The 20289-nt window shown below is 50.5% G+C and overlaps 1 protein-coding gene and 1 pseudogene across 4 annotated transcripts in view; one reads left to right on the top strand and one right to left on the bottom strand.

The window, feature by feature from the left end:
* MAP7D1 (MAP7 domain containing 1) overlaps positions 1-18389 on the bottom strand; it is a 27327-nt gene extending 8938 nt beyond the window's left edge. For 2 of the 4 annotated variants that reach the window (XM_031962144.1, XM_031962146.1), the window contains exons 1-10: positions 17956-18389; positions 8479-8817; positions 8166-8234; positions 6021-6184; positions 4236-4350; positions 3827-3853; positions 2256-2366; positions 748-870; positions 283-431; positions 38-180 (exon numbers count right to left, since the gene is read on the bottom strand). In XM_031962144.1, the coding sequence (XP_031818004.1) occupies positions 38-180; positions 283-431; positions 748-870; positions 2256-2366; positions 3827-3853; positions 4236-4350; positions 6021-6184; positions 8166-8234; positions 8479-8817; positions 17956-18001 (1286 nt within the window). In that variant the 5' untranslated portion in view covers positions 18002-18389. The remainder of the gene's footprint in view (positions 1-37; positions 181-282; positions 432-747; positions 871-2255; positions 2367-3826; positions 3854-4235; positions 4351-6020; positions 6185-8165; positions 8235-8478; positions 8818-17955) is intronic. The other 2 variants (XM_031962145.1, XM_031962147.1) reach the window with 2 other exon arrangements.
* Positions 18203-20289, top strand: LOC116422776 (annotated as a pseudogene).

Raw genomic sequence — 20289 nt, 5'->3', positions numbered from 1 at the left:
GCCCCTCTGTCCCACCCTGAGCACCTGCCCTGCCCACCTGAGTTCTGCGGCGGGCAGGAGGCGGGTTCGAGGGGGTGCGGGCAGAGACTGGCGCTTCTTGAGGCTGCGCTCCCTCGCCAGGGCGCTCTTCTCCTTCTCGTTCTCCCGGTCTTTGTCCTTCTTATCCTTTTTCTTCTGCGCCTGCAAAGCCCAGGGAGGGATCCCCATGAGGGAGCCCCTCGGTCAGCACCGCCCCCGCCCTCACCCTGGTGAGCCCGGCCCGGGGGTCGCAGGGGCACTCACGGGGGAGGCTTCGAGCCGCCGTCGGGGGGTGGCGGGGCTGCTGCCGGCCGCCTTCCTGCGCTCGGCGCCGGGGCATCGGTGGAGGCTCCGGGGGGTGCTGCAGGGAGTCAGGGGGCTGGCCGAGGCGGAGCGAGGGCACATGGGAACCACTGGGAAGGAACATGGTGGGGTTAGCGCAGGGGGCCCTCAGAAAAACTCTGACCTCGAAGGTTCTGCTGGCCATGGGACTCTGGGCAGGGCCCGCCTCACCGGTCTCAGTTTCATCCGATATAAAATAGTAATAATAACAATACTCAGGCTCCCTCCCTGCCAGGCTGCTTCGGGGCAAGGGCTGGGGGAGAAGGGTCTGACTGATGGAGACACAGCCTCCTGGACAGGGACAGAGCCTTCCCCATGCCTCTGCCCTCCCCTTACATCCCGGCTTTCACGGGAGTCATTCCAGCCCCTCTCTCACGGCGCCCCTACCCTGGTCCTTGCCATTCCCCGGCAGGGTGACGGCGCTTCTGCTCCGGGCCAGGAAGGACAGCGTGGGCGTCATCAGTCGGTCCACAATGCTGCTCTCCCAAGGACTTAGCTGCAGGCTCCGATCTGGGGTGGCAGGAAGGGGGAGAGAGCAGAAGCAGTCACCCTGGTCGGCCCCCCGATGATCAGGACTATGGGGAGACCTCAAGACCCCGCCAGGCGCACGACAACCACAAGCGGACGAGCCCAAGGACCCACACACAGCTACACACACACACACACACACACACACACACACACAGAGCAGCCCCTCCCTCCCTAACCTCGCATGCATCGCTCCTGCCTGGTGGGCGACCATTCCCCAGGAACACGAGCCCTGTCTCATCCAACGTTAACCCTGGCGCTGGGGCTCACACCAGAGCCCGCGAAGGCTAACACAGCTCAGGAACAAGCTCCTGACCTCTCCTCTGGCCCAGCCAAAAAGGGGGTGCTAGCCTAGTGATGCAGGGCATCCAGGGCACCGCCCGCTGCTGCCCTTGGCCCCTGGGAAGGGGGGGCCGCCCAGTCCAGCTCAGATATTCCCTGAGGAGGCCCCGCCCCAAAAAGGTTCTCCTTTCCAGGTGAAGAGGCTTCCTGCCCCAGGGAGGCCTTGGTTCTGAGGTGCCCCCTGTGCCCTGGTCTGCCCTGCCCAGCTGCCCCTGTCGCCTCTCCCAGTCCCTCAGCTGCTCCATCTATTTTTACTCCTTCTCAGTCAGGTGGGGCCTAGCAGCAGCTGATTTGGTTGCCTGGCAATTGAGCAATCAAATAAAGGCTGAAGGAGCTTATAAATAACTTCCCTACCACCTCCAAAAACTCCTAAATCCACCACTTCACAGGCTGGCATGTGGGGCACGGCGTTAGCAGGGATGGGGACATGGCACCCTCCTTGTCCCTCACTGGGGGAGGAGCTGCCGTCGGACCCAGGGTGTCCCTGTTCCAAATGCCCCTGCCGGCTAACCCCCGGGCACACAGGAGAGATGCTGCAAAAAACAGCAAGAAAACCAGGGGCTCCAGGAGGCCGGACCCCTCTTCTTCCTTCTGGCCCCATCTGGACCAGAGGCGCAGGTGCGCCCCTCTCCCTGTCTCCCTGCCTGGGAAGGCCTTCCAGGCTCTGGCCCCCTCAGCTCGGGCCTCCTGACCTTTAGGGCTGTGTCTGAGGCTGGAGGAACGGCCTTCTGTACGTCCGGCTCCTCCGGCCCCGGACACACAGCTCAGCTCTCAGGAACTGCGCCCTTCTGGCGGTCACAGAGCTGGGGATGGGCTGGGCCCCAAGGCTCGGGATGCTTCCCCGAACTACAGAACCTGGAACCAGATGGGACCTTAGGGGTCTGACCTGGGCCCGACACAAATCCCTCTCACCACCTTCTGGACAAGTGGCTGGGGCCTCGGACAGGGCCAGGGCCAGGGCCTAGTCTGGGAAGCAGCCCTACTTCTGGGGTCGCCTCCGGGCAATGGCAGGCTGGGCCTCTTACTTCTACTGGGGGAGTTCCAGAGCGTGGCAGAGGATTTTGAGAGACGCTTGTTGATTATAGAGTCCACGTGTTTAGGCAGGTTTACTGCCGACATGGAGCACCTGCTTCCACCTGGAGGGGAAAAGACACGGGCATTAGAGCCGAGGGCCAGGGGAAGGGAGGGCCAGGCCTGGGGCCAGGAAGCCAGGGGGAGGGAGGACCAGGCCTGGGGCCAGGAAGCCAGGGGCGCCCAATAGGGCCTTCCATGCAGGATGCTCTTTCAAGCAGGTTCAAGAGGAAAGGGAGAGGGAGGGAAGATTAGGAGGAGAAGGGAAGGGAAGGGCAGGAAGGGACATGGGATAGATTCAGCCCCAGGAGGGGAGACACAATCGCTCTGTCAGGGAAAGGGCCAGGCTAGGGAAAGGGGCACATTTCTGAGGGGGTCAGTGGCCACAGCCTGTGGTCTTCTTTCCCAGGGAGGACTAGTGAGACTAGATCTTGCTCTGGGCAAAGATGGCTTTAATGGCTGACTTAGCCCCCTCCTCCAGGCTGTGTCCACCCCTGCTGCTAAGGCCATCACAACTGCTCAGAGCCCTGATGCACTTTTCAAACCCCACAGTTTCCACATTCTGAACCTCAGTTGATACCCTCAGCCCTGCTGACCCTTCACCTAAAGATCTACACATAGAAAGATACACAAAAACACAGAAAAACATATACATACACATAATCGGGATTTGGGATAGTGAGGAACTTAGTGACCCAGACTTGGATTAGAGTCCAAGGGGATCTTAATCCTTTTCATGCATCTTGGACCCTTTGATGAAACCTAAGAATCTTTTTTTTTCAGAATCATGTCTTTAAATAACAGAAGGAAAAGTTAAATTTCCATTAGAAGTTACTGAAAATAAGAATATATATTTTTCCCCATCCAAAATCATTAATTCCTTGAAATTGATCTGTGGACTTCTAAGGGGTCTATGGACCTCAAGTTAAGACTCTCAATTTAGTCCAGTCCCATCACTTTACAGATGAGGAAACTGAGGCCTTAGAGGTGATGTGACTGAGACAAAAAAAAAAAACAAAACCAAAAACAAACCAAAAACCAAATCCTGGTATTTGAACCCAGTCAAATCTACAAATCTATCTCCCTGTGGCCTCTAAAGCACAATGGCATACTGGTCCCCATGAAAAACCACACAAAGACGCACAAGCATAGAAATACACAGCAACATGCAGACTTATAGCTGGACACGGTGATATACTACAGACATCATACACATGTCATCACACAGACACACAAAATACACATAGCTGATGACACATATGCACTGAGACATTCATGTACACAAATACACAAATACAAACACACACTTTCCCTGGACATAGAGATCAGCCCGAAGTACAATGAATCCCACTTCCCGAAACTCATGTACCAAAAAAAACCCAAACTTATTTAACAGATAAATTAGAGGGTAATTATCTTAAATAAGAACTCCTCTGAGTACATCACAGTACTTGTTTACAAATCATTAATTACTTGCAAGAAATCAGGGAAACTTTCAGTTCAAGTGTTAGGAGTGGCTGCTTACTGAATAAAAACTGAAGATGACATCTCTCTGAGACGATAATGGCAGGCAATGGGAAGGATTTAATTTACAAAATTTCAGTTTTTGCAGTTTTCAGAAACATATCCATCACATAAGATGAGGCCCCCAGTTAGCTAATCCCCAGATCCCTGCTTTGTGCCCATCTCCCCCCGTCCCCCATGCTCCCCTCTAGTTATACGTACCCCCTACCTGGTGGGCCCAGGTGTGGGGTATGCTGGGGAAATAGCAATGGAGTGCCTCCCCTTCCCCCTCTACACACAGTTGTCTCAGGACCTCAAAGCTCCTCTCCCCCTCCCTCACATAGACCTACCTACTCCAGTACTCTCGGATAACTCCAACATCCCCGCCCCCAGCCCCAGCCCCTCCTATACCCATCAATCTGCCCACTCACTATTCTTATGTCCGGGGGAATTCTGCTGCAAGGCTCCTGCCCAGGACCAGCGCTGTTGCCGGATCTCTGCCCACGTCTTCTTCACTGACCTCTGGATAGCAGCTTCATAACGTTCCTGGGGATGGGGCAGGGCCAGGGGTTAACTCTGAGAGGCCCCTTCTCCATTTAATTTTGTTTTCCTGCAGAATCAGGCTCAAAACCTGTCCCTTCTGGGAAGCCTCAGATTAGCCCTGAGCAGAACTGTTATTGTTGAGTCATTTTCATTTGTGTCCAACTCTTCGAGACCCAATTTGGGTTTTTTTTTGGCAGAGATACCGGAATGGTTTGCCATTTCCTTCTCCAGCTCATTTTACAGATAAGGAAACTGAGGCAGACAGGATAGAGCAATTTGCCCAAGATTATACAGCTAGTAAGTATCTGAGGTCACACTTGAACTTGCGTCTTCCCAATGCCAGCCTGATGTCCTATCCACTGAGCCACCTAGCTGCCCCTAGGGGATCATACTAACCGCTCACATTTATGTAGTGACTTAAGTTTGCAAAGCACTTAGCCACCTGATCCCCACAACAAGCCTGGCATTTCCTGAGTTCAGGCAACCACTACCCTCAGCCTCAAGGGTAGCTAGGGGGCACAGTGCCCAGGGCATTGAGCCTGAATCAGGGAAACCTGAATTCTGATTTAGCCTCAACCAGTTACTAGCCATGTGACCCCAGACAAGTCATTTAAACTCTATTTGCCTCAACTATAAAAAAAAAAAAAAAAAAAAAAAGAATAATGAAGATTGAGATAATATTTGTCAAGTACCTGGCTGATAGTAGGTATTATATAAGTGCTTATTTCCTCCTCTCCTGCTCAGTAGCAGAGAATGTGGGTATAGCCACATTTGCTTGTTTTTATGCTTTTAAAAAATGATTTTTCAGGTCATTTCTAGGCAATAGGATAGCTCCCTAAACGGCCTGTCTCCTCACTTGGACTTAGAGTTTGCTGAGGGCAGCACCTCATGTTTTTTCTTTCCAGGCTCAGCTCTGAGCTCCATGTGGAAGGCACAGAACAGGGTTGCTCATCCATCCCAGACAAGCCCTCCTTCCCTTTCCCACAGACTGCCCCCACCAACCCCAGCCCCTCACTGATCCTCCCATAAGACACACACAGACACAGGTGCGCATTAAATCAAAGCTTGAACGTCAAAGGGATCAGAGTTCGAGAGCAAGAAGGAACCATAGGGACCATCTAGCCCATCTTCTCATCTGATAAATAAATAAAGTCAGGAAAAGTCACTTGTCCAGACAGTTAAGCGCCAGAATCAGTATGTGATCCCTGATCTTCGGCCTCCATTGTCACCACAGGCTCCACAGATGTATGCATTGAGATAAGTATATATATATATATATGTATGTGCATATAAAAACACAGCCTCTAATAAAAATAACTAATCCATAGCGATTGTAAATAACTTTAAGTAATTTTTAATTTAAATTTAAAATAAATTTTTAAAAAATATGATTTAAAATTTTAGTAATTTTAATAGAGATATAGCTTTTTAAAGGTTTGAAAATGGAAGGCTTTGCATAGATTTCCTTTAAGCCTTAGGACCTCTCTAATATTATTATCTTATTTTACAGATGAAGAAACTGAGGTTCAAAGAGAATGAAAGATTTGCTCAGAGTCCCTGAGGAATGCCTCAGAGGGGACTCCTAGTTCCTGGATCCACCCCCTCTGCCATCCTGCTTTCTCTGTCCACCCTCGGAGCAGAAGGAACTCCCACACGGGGAGACAAGCACCCACCTTGTTCTTCTCTAGTTTCTGCCGCTGCCGCTCCTCCAGGGCCGCCCTTCTCTGCTCCGCTTTGAGCCTCTGCTCCTCGAGCCGTCGGCGCCGCTCCTGGAGCTGCTTCTCTCGGAGGGCTTTGGCCTTTTCTTCCTTCTCCAGCCACATGGCTTTCTTGGCCGCTGCCAAAAAAACCAAAGGCAGGGAGTGGGCAGGAGCCTGTTCCAATCAATCACCTACATCCAAATCCACCCCCCCCCCCCAAGTTTATCCTAATTGATGCTGTTCTTTTGTCCTTACTCTTACTCTAATCTCAATAAGAAGCTTTAGGAAGAAAAGCACGTTTATCTCTTACCTCCTAAACCAACCTGTCCTTCCAATTTCCCTGTATTTGTCAGAGTCACTGACATCCTCCTCATCCCTCAGGCAGCTAACCTCAGAGCTGTGTTCTATTCTTCCCTCACTCCCCACACTTAATCAGTGACTAAGTCTTTATCAATTTTCCTTCAACAACTTTCCCATTTATCCCCTTCTCTTAACTCATGCAGCCATGAAACTTCACTTGCCATCATCGATATCATTGCAATAGGTGTCTGCTGCCAGTCCCTCCTTTGGGACCAGAGATTTAGAGCTGGAAGGGACCTTAGAGACTACAGATTCCAATCTCTTAATTTTACAGATGAGAAAAATGAGGTCCAGAAATGAAAGTGACTTTGTTGGGGTCCCACAGCTAACACAGGATATGGAACTCAAATCTTGTTCCCTGCAAGTAAGCACTGCTCTATCTAGCTGCTAATTGTCTAATTCATCTTCTACCCAACTATCAAAACGCTAGTCTTAAAATGCAGGTCCTATAATGCCATTCTGCTCAGAACATTTTTTCAATGCCCACTGTACCTGCTATCTCTAGGATAAAATATAAATGAGTGAATATATATAAAGAGGCTTTGCAAACCTTAATGGCAATATAAATTCTAATTATTATCATCACAAACTCTTCAGGTTGTTATTTAAAGCACCACAATCTAGCTCTAATCTATTTTTTTTACAGACAAATGCCTTATTATTCCTCCAGCTGAATTGCTTTCTTGCTGTTCCCCATGCAAAGCATCCTCTTCCCATCCTCTGTGTCTTAGCAAAGGCTGTGCTCTAAAGAACATTTAAAATGTTCTTTTTCTTCACCTCTGCCTCTGAGAATCAATCTCTCTTCAATGTCTTTTGAATGTCATAAAAGATTCCACAAGAGACTGCTCCAGATTGCCTCCTGCCCTTCTATTATTTCGTATTTATTTTCTATGGATTTATCTCTGTATAAATGGATTCCCCCTTAGAAGATTATAAACTTATTGGGGACAGGATTCCTTTCCTTTTGGTTTTGCATCAGTTTTGCCTAAGTCTTGCATGTAGTAGATATCTAATTGCTGAAATAAACTGAATAAGAATAAGAGCTCAAGGTCAGAGGAACCGTGATAATCATAGCATTTAGAGCTTGAAGGTGCTTTAGACACCATCAAGATCAACTCACTCTTTTATTTCTGTATTAGACTCATTTTTTTCCCAATAGTATTTTACTTTGCCAATTACATGTAAAGATAGTTTTCAACATTTATTTCTGTAAGACTTTGAGTTCCAAATTTTTCCTCCCTGCCTCCCTTACCTCTTCCCTCCCCAAGACAGCAAGCAATCTGATATAGGTTATAGATGTACAATCATTTTAAACGTATTTCCATGTTAGTCATTCCGCCCACTCTTTAGGAGGAAATTGAGGCTGAGAAGGGGAAGTAATCTGCCCAGAGTCAGAGAAGAAATAATAAGAGGTAGCATTTCACGTAGCACTTTGCAAACATGACCCCATCCTATCCTTATAACAACCCTAGGAGAGAGGTGCTATCACTGTACCCATTTTATTGATTAGAAAAATGAAATAGATTCGGTTTAAGCGGCAGACTTGGGATTTGAACTCTGAAATGAGGTCCAGAGGCTTTTTGTCTACATCAAGGTCTATTCTATCAGACCATGACAATCTTTAACTCGATTCTCAAGAGCAGGGGGAGAAATTTAGTCCTGATCAGAGTGAGACAACCCCTTCTGTGGGCTTTCCCCATTCAGAAGATCCTCTGAGATTTCTATTCTTCTCCTCTATGTCCTTAATGTTCTACTCACCAAGATACTTGGCCCGCTCCTCTCTCCGTTCCTTTGCCAGCTTATGTCTTTCTCCAGCTTTCTTGGCATCTGGGGACCATGTGGGGAGAGACAAGAGTCGAAGTTAACTCAAAGTCCCCATTTTGGGACAAGCCTCCACTTCCCAGATGGGAGAAAGGGAAGTCTTGATCTTAAATGGAGAGGGGAGCAGCAACCAGGCTTGTAGGAGCTGGCCATGGTAAGCAAGCATTCAGGCTCATCTACCTGCTCCCCAGAAGAAACATTGCTAGACTATGGGCATGGGAAGGGAATACAGGAAGGAGCACACACCTACCTTGTCTAGGACTGGGGCTAGTGGAGCCTGGGGCAGCAGTTGGGGATGGCTGACTGCTTCTGGAAGGGGATTTGGAGTCCTGGGGTGTCCCTTTGGGCGGTGGGGCAAGATTCCCACTTTTGTCTTCTGTCGGGAGAGTGTCATCCTTCTGGATCACTGTCTGCTCTAGAGAGGTCTCCAGCTCCAGGGTAGGGGAGGCCGGGGGCTGAGCACTCCCTAGTGGACTCTTTGTGGCCGGCGGGGTGTCTGGAGGGGTATCTGGAATCAGAGCAGGCGTCTGTGGGGAGAAGTCATCTGAAGGGGAAATCCTTGGGGCTGCAGAGATCCCAGCTGCCTCAACTGGAAATCAAAAGCCAAGAACAGAGAGGGAAGTCAGTTCCCCAAAACTTAGATCCCAGACTCAGGGAAGAAGTATCGGAGAAGTCACCTTCCAGTGTAAGCTGCCCTGTGAGAGGGGAGACAATGGCAGGGGGGAAGTCTCAGGGTTGTTTGAAGAAACTGAGCATTTTGGGGAAGAAGAGAAGAGCTGGGGTGGCGTGAGGACATGATGAATCTCCTCAGTATCTGATGCTGTCTTACAGAAGAGGGATTTGATTTATTCTGCTTAAACCCAGGAGGCAGAACAAGGAATACAAAAGTCATCGGAAGACAGATTGCGGTCTAACGTGAGGAAAAACTGCCTCACAATTAGAACGCTTAAGTTTTTTAGTAGCGAAGGACAGGATGAACAATGGGAGGCTGCTGCCCAGGGAATGACTGAATGAACTGGGGCATATGAATGTGATGAAATATGAAACAGCAAATCTAAGGGATTCTCAGGAAGGCTCCCAAACAGATGAGGAGTTAAGTCAGCAGAAGCACGCCAATCCTTTACACAATGGCCACAGTAAACAACATAGAAGGACTTCTGATCACTGCAATGACCAAAGGTGATGTCATCTGGGGAAGTATGTCTCCTGTTCCTCCTCAGAGATATGGTGGATTCTGGATGCAAAATCTAGCCTGCATTATCAGACCCGCTCCATGTGTTGTTACTGCAGCAGGGTGATGCAGGAGACAGAATACTGGACCTTCAAACCCCTGCCTCAATTTCTTCCTCTGTAAAATGGGAATAATAACAGCATTTACCTTCTCGGGTTCTTATGAGGCTCATGAAAATATTTGTAAAGTGCTTTGCAAACCTTTAAGCATATTAGAAATGCCAGTTATTATTACTGTTGCTTAACTGTACTTTATTCTAAGGGAATTCCAATTAATTCCTAATCTAAGGCATTATTTGGATATTACACTGGCTGTGAACTCTCTTCCTTCTTATCTTTGCTTCCTGGCTTCCCTGGTATCCTTTAAGTCAATGATAAATTTCCTTTTTCTGAAAAGGAACCCTTCCCAGTCCTCCTTAACTTGAGCACCTTCTCCCTTTGTTTATTATCTCTAATTTATCCTGCCTATTTCTAGTTTGTACATAGCTGTTTGCATGTTGTCTTCCTCACTAGACTGGGAGCTCCTTAAAGGACAGTCGGTGTTTTTGACTTTTTTGTATCCTCAGCACTTGGCACAGTACCTGGCATATAGCAGGTGCTTAATAAATTTGGTGGACTAACGGGGAGGAGGGTAGGAAGCATGAATAAAATACCTTTTCAAACTTTTGGAAAACAAAGAAACAAACATATACCATTAGAGTTGCCTGACAGCGACATCAGCAGCTTCGGGATTATGAGGTTCCCCATCCCTGAGGAATGACCGACCAATGGAAGCTGATCATTATAAGGTAAATCCCTGCTCAGGTACAGGTTGGAATGGATGTCCACTATGGACCCTCTATGACATTTTTCTGATTCTATGCCTTTGACTTGTCTGGGAATAGGGGTGAGGTAACTTCAGATTTATAATCAGGAAGACCTAAATTCAAATCCCACCCCAGATACTTTACTAGCTATGTGATCCTAGGCAAGTCACTTAACTTCTCTCTCAGTTTCCTCATCTGTAAAACGAGAGGGCTAGACTCTTAACTTCTCTTCTAGCTCTATGAGTCTATGATCTTATGTGTAGGTTCAAAGCAGTAGAATGGAAAAACCTTCTTTTTGCAGAGATGGAATTCTCCCAGAAAGTGTAAGAGATTTGTTTGATGTCACACAGCTAGGAATTAAAACATTAACAATTAGCTCTCTGAAAGATGGGGTGCTCTTTCCACCACACTACACCACAAAGCACACACAATGTCAGGGGCTCAGACTCCTATTCTTCACCCTCCAGGCAATAATCTCCCCAGCACATTGCCTGCTGCTCCTTTGCCTCTACCCCTCTAGGAAGCAGGGGTTGTCTGTTCTGAGGGGCAGCCTTAGGGGAAAGAGGAGAAATCTCCCTCCATACTCCTCTGTTACTATGCAGAAGGACACAGGTGCTATGGAGAGCCTGGCGCTGAGCTCAGGGGATGGGAATGCAGGGCAGGCAGAGACTTCTGCCCAGGCTGGCCACTCTGTATGGCAGGAAGTAAAGCACCTGATGTGAAGGGGAGGGGATGACAACAGGTCTAGAGGTAAGGCCAGCCCCAGCCCAGAGAAAGGCAGAGGAATAGGGATGAGCCCAGAAAGGGGCCAGAGCCCAGAAGAGGCTAAGGCAGCCCACCCTTTCACTCTATAATTAGTGCAGAGAGTTTTCAGCATCTGTAATTCATGGACATTTTCTGGTCTCCCAAAAGCAGCCACAGAAGCTTGAGCTGAGGGAAGGAAGAGGAGCAAATGGCCACCCTTGTCAGCCACTCCCTCCTCCAACCTCATACACAGATAGAGCAAGAAAGGAAGACTCACAGAAAGATCTTAATCATATCATATTATGTATTAGACCTATCTTTATTTGCGTCTTATTCTCCACTAAACTGTACGCTCCATGAGGGCAGGATTCGTGTCTTATTAAATCTCTATTTCTCTTCTAGCACCTAATATGGACCTCAGCACACAGCAGGATAAAGTGTGGGATTTCATATTATGCATCAGAACTGTCTGTATTTGTGTCTTATTCTCCATTAGACTGTAAGCTCCATAAGGGCAGGGTTCATGTCTTATTTAATCTCCCATTTCTTTTCTAGTACCTAATATGGACCTCAGCACACAGCAGGATAAAGTGTGGGATTTCATATTATGCATCAGAACTGTCTGTATTTGCGTCTTATTCTCCACTAAACTGTACGCTCCATGAGGGCAGGATTCGTGTCTTATTAAATCTCTATTTCTCTTCTAGCACCTAATATGGACCTCAGCACACAGCAGGATAAAGTGTGGGATTTCATATTATGCATCAGAACTGTCTGTATTTGTGTCTTATTCTCCATTAGACTGTAAGCTCCATAAGGGCAGGATTCATGTCTTATTTAATCTCCCATTTCTTTTCTAGCACTTAATATGGAACTCGGCACACAGAAGGATAAAGTGTGGGACTTGAGCCAGAAAGAACTGGGTTAGAATTTCGCCTCTAGTGCTTAATATTTATACAATCCTGGGCAAGCTGCTTACTTCTCTAGTTCTGTCTCCTCATCCATAAAATGGGGGTGATACTAACATCTACCCATAATTACCTCTTGTGAGTTCTGAATGTGATAATATGTATAGATAACTTCAAAAACCTTAAAGGACTACAATAAATACCAGTTATTAATATTATTATTATCGTCAGCATCAGCATCACCATGAGAAACATGGATTTAGAAACTTTTGAAGCCATCTGGTCCATGGTTCTCAGTTTACAGATGAGAAAACTGAGACTCCAAATGTCACTCACTCAAGGTCATGGCAATATCAAGTAGCAGGGAAAGAATTTGAATTCTCATCTTCTGACTCAAAAATCTAATTCCAGACCAAAAAAAAAAAAAACAAAACCTCACACATACATTATCTCTCATCCCTATTCTTGTTACTCTCTTTGTGTTTACACATAAGCAAACAAACAAACGGAGATTGTGTATACACACACACACACCACACACACATATGCATGTACACGCATGTACGTGTTTGTCATTTCTATATATTTACAGACATACATGCGTGTTTGTATGTGTACATACATATAAAATGTAGGAAGCCATTTCCATGACAGACACTGTGGATAAGGAACCGGCTTAGGATACAGGAAGGTTGGGATTCAAATTCTGCCTCTGTGACCTTGGGAAATTCACTTAATTTATTGGGTTTCTAGACTGTACAATCACAAGGAAAGCGCTAACCCATTGTCTCATCTGGAAGCTCCTTACAGCAACAAAACCAGAGGGCCAGCCCCCACTGAGCCAGGTGAGCCGAGGAAGGGACCCAAACCCGTGTCCCAAAGCCCACAGACCTCACGCTCGGCCGGCCTGCACCACACGCTGCCCTTTGCCCTGCCCAAGTGATGGACCTGCTCTGTACGTCCTGTCTGCAGCCAGCCACAACACCCTCTGCCCAGTCCTGCTTTCACAAGGGCTCCCTCCTAAAACCTGCCCCATTGTGTGTCTCTCCAGAGAGATCCGGGGAGCCGGACCCCTTCCCAAAGTGCGAGTCTTGCCAAAGCTGGGGTGCCATCTCTACTGGCTGGTTCAGAGCCGGCCAATAATACTGACACGGAATCCCGGGATTCTGAGATCAGGGAGGCTCACTACAGAAACTAAAAAAAAAATCTATGTCACCTACCAATGATCACTCCCTCCCCCAAAGCTGTACTTTGCTATTGATACAGTTAAACAAATCAAACCATTAGCCCTGTGCGACATTGCAAGCCTTATCCCACACTATGGGACACCCTTCTTTGCCCAGAGAGACAGTTTAACTTTTTCAGATGTTAGCTCTTAGAGGGCAGAAGGTGGCTTTCATGGGAAGCAGTGGAGTAATTGATTTGAAATCAGAAGCCCTGGGTTTGAATCCGATCTCTACTGCTTAATACCTGGGTGAGCTTAAGCAAGTCACTTAGGTCTCCAGCCTTCAGTTTCTTCCTTTGTAAAATGAAAAGGGTTGGTAAGTTTCTTCCGAAGGCCTTACCACTCTCCATCTATGATGGAGAATCGTCCTTCATCTTAGTTTGACAGCAGAATCAGAAGGAACTTTAAAAGTCAGGTCCAGCCTGTTCATTTCACAGACCAGTGTCCTGATCTTAACATCTCTAAGGCCCCTGGAAGAAGAAGCTGGGTGTTCTGTGATGAGGTGCCAGGCTCCGTGGTTCTGTATCACTCAGCCCCAAGGGGAGGGTCGGGGAAGGGGGAGAGGGACCAGGGGGAAAGGAATCTTCCTCTCCCACTGGCCTGGCCCCAGCCCGCCATTGTTCACAGTCTCCAATCAGGAGCACCCACTTCCTGTTATTTCTAGGGCAGGAAATGATGACATCCCGCCTGGGCCCCACCAGACCCTGCAGACCTGTTAACCAGACCCTTAGAGCTCCTAAACCTTTGATTTGTACTCCAGCCAGTCTTTGCTCTCTGGTGCTCAGATCTGGGGCTGGAAACCAAGGGATTAGGAATCAAGAGATGAGTTCCCTGAGAAAGGAACGGAGTTTGGGACAAAGAGGGTGGAATCGGGTCCCAAACCCCCTGGTCTCAGCTCACTGGACTCATCCAAGGACCCCAGCAGGCTCTGCTTCAGGGATTCTCGGTGTCTGAGTGGTAGAACGGTAGGCAGTTTAAGCCTGCTCTGGGGAAGTGAGGGTGGGGGCAGGAAACAGGGGTCTAGGGTAAAAGCAAAGGGGCTGGGGACCTGCTAGATACATGGCTCCTTCCAACTCACTATTTTAGAATCTGTGTAAGTATCCCAGAAAAAAGGAGGCAATGATCATCATCCACATAACTTAATCCATGTTGCAAATAGAGGGGCCCCTCCAAAATCACAGCTCAGAAATGGGGATGGAGCCTTAGAACACTGATCTTAGCACTGATAGGAGCTGAAGAGATCCGTTAATACAACTTCCCTTATTCTACAGAAAAGGAAACTGAGGGTCAGGAGGGTTAAATGACCTTGTCCAAGGTCAGAGAGCAAATCTGCCTAACAGCCATATTTCCACTTCCTTTGGCTTTGTGAAGACTGAAGGGTTGGTGAGGCCCCTGAGAGTGGAGAAGGTTGGGAAGGGGCACTGTGAGGAGTGGATGTCTAGAGCTTGGGGTATCATATCTTCCTACCACCCTTCACCCCCACCCCACTCCTCTCAGGCAGCCCCAATGATTGGGGGGTGGATGAACAAGACCTGCAGCTGGCACAGCAACACTGAAGACTGTGCCCAGGGGTGCCAGGCAGGGCTGCCACCCTCAAAACAAAGCTACATTATCTGGGGCTCACCCGGCTGGCTCCCTTTACCCAGAGGCCCAGCTGGTGCCAGTAGGCATGGCTGCCTGGCCCCCTGGGGCCTCAGGCCAGAAAGAGCAGAGATCTCCTTTCCTAAGAGACTCTCTAACCTTTTAGCCAGCCCCCAGTGCTCCTCAGTGGGTGCCCATGAGGGGTTTCTCCTAGAGGAGGGGTCGATAAAGAGACCTACTCCCACCAGGAATTGGGGAAGAGGGTACCTCTACGTTCCTAAGCCTGGGGCTAGCAGTAAGCCGGAGGGAACTCTCAGTCCCTTTTCTTTCATTTGCATATGCATGACAGCACATTAGGGCTCATTAATAGCCTCATTACCAGGATCCATCCGGCCCACATAGGAAGGTTGGGAGAGGAGAAGGGGAAGAAGGAGGGGGAGGCCTAAGCCACAGGGAGCTTCAGGGCCTATCTGTCCCTAAAACTCTATCAGGACCCTACCTCATCCTAATCATTGACATTCACACAAATTTCATAGCTCAAAACTTCGTCAAGTCTTGTGGGTCACCCAGTGTAAAAACTGACAGGTCTGAACAGCCCTGGGAGGAAGATGCTACAGGTGCTCACCTTTTACAAAGGAGGAAACAGACTTTGAAAGGCTTGGTGACTTACATCTGCTAAGTGTCCAAGGCAGAATTTTAACCCAAGTTTTCCCCACTAGTTGTGAGCTCATGGAGGGTAAGGGCTTTTACTTCTTTTTGTATCCCTAGTGTTTAGCACAACGACCAGCATGTTGTAGGGGCTTAGTAAATAAATGTTTATTGACTGACTGATTGACAAGCCCTCTATATTCTGGACTGTGACTGTGTAGTTTCTGATAGGATCATTCATCCTCTTCAGGGTTCTTTCCTCTCTACCCAAACCAGTTCCCTCATCCAGAGCAGCCTGTAAGACATACCAGTCTATCCATCCAAGTCCATTCTGTAGAGATTAGTCTCCCCACCTAAGTTTACAGAATAGTCATCCTCTGGAAAGTTCCAAATTCACATAAGCCCCTCCAGAATTCTCCTCTACTCTCTGTAATCAAACAAATGGTCCCATTCATCACCTGATTTCCTCTCTCTATAGATAATGGCCTCTCCTCCAACGTAAACTTAGTTTTTCCATCTAACCCTTTTCTCAAGTCAGTAACTTCAGTATACTGACCACTTCCCTCTCCAGTTCCTGTTCCCCATCTGCCAATCTGCCGGGGACCTGTGGAGACCCCTGAGTGCAGAGGGGTTGGGAAGAAGGGGATATCAATGACCCTAGAGAGTCTGCCAGAGTCTTTGGGAAACTTCCAAAATCCTGAAGCTCTCTCAAGCTTCATCAGAGAAAAGAAAGAAAAAAAAATCCAGTCATCTCAGCTGTCAGACTCGTGTTCTAAGCCCCAGCCACATTACCCCACAGCCGCAGACCCTCCCCTCCCAGTATCCCACACTCTTCCCACACCCTAGAACACAACTGAGCACCCATCCTAGTAACACTGGCTGTGGTTGGGAGGTTACAGTGAACACCCACTGGGCATCAGAGCAACCCCACCTATCCTGGGATCCCCCACACCCACAGCCACGGTTTCGTCCTGAGCTTGGGGCCCTGAGGAGACAAGGAGGTGACTAGCATTAGATTCTGACTCCTGGAAGCAAAGTGGGTAAGGTGTGGACCACATTTCTGCTTGCGTCAATGAAAGGGACTCAGGTGGTCCTGAACTCCCAGTTCTATAGGCTCCCCTAGACACAGGAGGGTTATAGTCCAGAAAAGATTGCTTTTCCTTCTTTCCCCTCACCAAACCTCTCTCCGCTTCCTAGTCACATCCATCCTTGCAGCAGTCTCAGAACTAGTCTCAGAAATCATTACTTGTGGGAGGAGTGGGGTTGGGGTGAGGGAAAAATGCTCCTTCTTATCCAAATACAAGAAATTCTTGGCTTGAAGATGGACAGAACCTAGGGGATGTAAACTCGGGCCTTTGCCCCATTCTGTAGAGTAGAGAAACTGAGGCCTAAGGGGACTCAGTTTAAGGATGATGCTGGGAAATTTGGGGAAACCAGGCCTGGAAGTAAAAGGAGAAGTCTTTTGGAGTCAGAAGGGGAAGGAGTCTGAGGTTCTGCTCTGGCTCTTCTCCCTCCCCCCCCAAATTCTGAGACGAGCTCCCCAAGACCCTGCAAGAGGCCTAAGGGCCCAGGGCCTGGCCTGGCTCTAAGGGAAGTCAGGGCCCCCTCCCAGCCTCCCGCCCTGGCCCCTAACAATGCCGCCTCCCCCTTGGCTCCCCTCCCCCAACCTTCGCTTTTATTCTGCCAGTTACTTGGCAGCCACGGCGCAGTCAGGGCTCCCCCTCCCCCTCGGCCTCTGCTGCCCCAGCCGCCCGCACACTTCGTGGCAGCTGGAGCGCTGGGGGAATGGAGGAGGATCCGAATGGGAGGGCGGTGTGTGGACTAAGGGTCTGGGTCCGGGGCGCGCGAGGGCCGCTCTCCGGGCTTTGCACAGGGAACTCGGTGGGGGGGCCGGGGAGGGGCGGGGGGGCGCAGGGAAGGGGGGGCGGGAGGAGCCCCCCCCAGCCCCGCTGAGCAGCAGGACTGCCCTCCCCTGCACACTGTCCTTTGGTGTGTGGGAGCCCACCCTTGCGTTCGGAGCCCGGGATGTGAGGAAGGGGCTCTGCGCCCCCTTCCCGGGAGGCGGCGCCACGAGTTGGCGCAGGGACAGCTGGCCCCCCTGCACTCTCACCCCCACCGCTCCGCGTACAAACGCTGGAGAAGGGGAAGCGGAGGCCGGGCTGAGGAGGCATGTGACGGGACGAGACGGCGCAGGGGGGTCGGGGGAGCCCAGAAGCCGGGCAGAGTTGGAGCTGGGGAGCGCGGCGTGGGGGGTGAGGAGTGGTCCCGAGGAGCGGGGGGGGGGCACCAGCAAAGCCCGGGATCCATTTCCCGAGCAGCCGGGCCCCAAATCGGGGGAGAGGCCGGGGCCTGGGCGGGGGGGCAGCTGTCAGGAGATGCCCGGGTCCCGGGGCCGCGGCCGCAGCTTTTATGTCTAAAACTCTCCGCTCCCCGGCGGTATCTGGCGGAGATCGGGGAGGCAGGAGGGGGGTCGTTCCACGCCCAGGGCGGGCGGCCCCCCACCCTCTTCCCGGGCCCCCGAGCAGCGCAGCCCCCCGGGGCCTCCATCGCCCGAGACCCGGTCCCTCTGCAAGTCCGGCGAGTACCTCGCGGGAGGCCGGGGTCCGGCTCCTGCTGCTGGCCCTGGTCCATGGCTCCCGGGCGGCGGGGTGGGGTCTGCTCCTCTGCGGAACGCTCGAGATCTCAGCCGCGGAGGCGGCGCCGGTCGGAGCTCCGCGCTTCTCCCACCCCCGAGGCTTCTGGAGGGATCGGGCGGCTCATCCCGCCTAGGCTTCCTTTCCTCCTCCTCCTCCTCCTCCTCCTCTTCCTCCTCCTCTCCCAGAGCTCAGGGGGATGGGGCTCACCCGAACCTCCAAACGCAAACGATGCGAGCCCGGAGGCCCCAGTGCAGCTGGCGAGGCCGAGATCCGCGGGCGCCGGGCTCGCGGGGCGGGGCGGGGGCGGGGGCGGCGACGGCCTCGACAGCTGCCCAGTCCCGGCCCGGCCCCGGCCACGGCCCCAGAGCTATTGTACAGATTCCCGGCTCCGGCCCGGGGCTCTCGGCTGGCCCGTACCAAGTGTGTCGCCAAGGGGAGGGCGGGTCCCTCTTGCGACCCCGCGCAGACGGGTAGAAAGAGTCGGCCTCTACTGCTCGGCCTCCAGCAGAGAAGACGTTGTTAAGCACACGGAGACCCCTCTTTACTAGGGAAAAAGATATCGGCAAAAAGGCTTGAGGAGGGGCCTTTTGGGACGTTTCTCCCCCACGAACGTAGCTTGGTATCGGCCAGCAGAGTGTGGAGACTATGTAGGGAGAGTTGGGAGAGAAGCTGGTGACTCACCACCCCCAAGAAGGGGGGCCGGCGTGTGGGCCCCCAATCCGCATTCCCCCCCAAGTCCTCTGGCAGACGTGTGAGTCCTGGGGCTGCGGGAGGGAGGAGTCCAGATATTATCCCAGAGGAAAAATAGAGTCCTAATCGAATGTGCCCCCCACTCCCGGTCCTAAACCCAGTTGGCTACTGGGGGAGGGGGATACTAGGAGCTCTGCTCCCCGCTGAGGGGCTGCCTCTGCCTGCTGCGGACTCCTGCGGGGCCCAGAGCCGGCTTCCTAAGCCTAAAACCAGTTGCACACACCGCTCCCGAAACCCTGAATTCTTTCAGTACTCCAAGGGGCGCCGACTAAGCTCAGGCAGATGCCCTGACCCTCTCCCTTACCCGCCCCCCCCTCCGGTAATTATCACTCTGAAACTTGCAGGCCCATTCAGGGCCACATCTGTCTCTGCTCCCAATGGTTTCCCCCGCCCCCTCCTGACCCTTCGGTCTCTGCCTTCCTCTCCATCAGCATCCCCACCCCCTTCTCCCCAGGCCCACTGACGGAGCTGGGGCCAGGGACAGGAGCCAAATCCATCATCCCAAACATCAGACAGAGGACAGGAGCTTGCTCAGAGAGGTGGATCGATGGGGCTGCGGGGCCTTCTGAGAAATGGAAGCAAGAAAGGGAGGGTTTATAAGGGAAGGTAGGGTTTGAGTGGAAGGGAGGATAAGACCAGATCCTGCGCACTCCTATTTTGCCTTTTGTCTTGACCCCAGGAGTTTCAAGATACAGGCTATTCCATTGTCCTGGGATTAATTCGGGTCCAGATGTGTGGGCCTTTCTTTGGGGATCAAGTCTGCCCCATGGCTGCTTCCAGAGCTCGGAGCAGACTCATTTTCCCTGAAGGTCAGTTCCCAGAAGGAGTAAGGGAGCTAGACCACCCCCATACATCCAGACTTGCCTTTGGGAACTTGAAAGGAAGATGCCCTCTATTTTAGGTGCCTTGGGAGTGAAGAGGGAGCAACAGAGCAATAGTGACTTAGAGTACAGGCTAAAGGAAAATAGCTCCAAGTTGAACTGGAATAAGACTGAAGATCAAAGCAAGGACCAATATAAACCATTAAGTCAACAGCAATGACACAGACATTTGTCAGATGGTAGAGATGAAAAGGGACCTTAGAAACTATAACACTCCATTTGTAGAGGAGGAAACTGGATCCTAGAAAGTGATTTACCTAAGATGATAGAGCTAGTCTGTGAGAGAATCAGGATTGGAAACCAGTTCTACTGACTTCCAGTCAAGCCCAGGACCCTGCACCTTATTTCAGAGTACCTCCTTAGTAGTTGCATCAAAAGTTCCTAGGAAACAAAGATACAATTTGATCCAGAAATTCACAGACCTTACAATCTAGCAGAAAAGGAATTAAACACACCAAGCAAAAATATAACTACCTCCCCCAACTCCCATCTGGAGACTGTTTCTTGTCTGAACACTAGCAGCTTTCATTGACTGTACCATTGGCTAGAGTGGTCAGGGAAGGCTTCCCAAAGGAGATAGCATCTCAGCTGAGCCTTAAAGGACAACAATAAAAATGGCTCACATTTCCTTAGGCCTTTCTAGTTCACAAAG

This window comes from Sarcophilus harrisii, chromosome 3 (assembly GCF_902635505.1).
Source record: "Sarcophilus harrisii chromosome 3, mSarHar1.11, whole genome shotgun sequence".
NCBI classification, from domain to species: Eukaryota; Metazoa; Chordata; class Mammalia; order Dasyuromorphia; family Dasyuridae; genus Sarcophilus; species Sarcophilus harrisii.
This window is presented reverse-complemented; position numbering and strand designations above follow the sequence as displayed.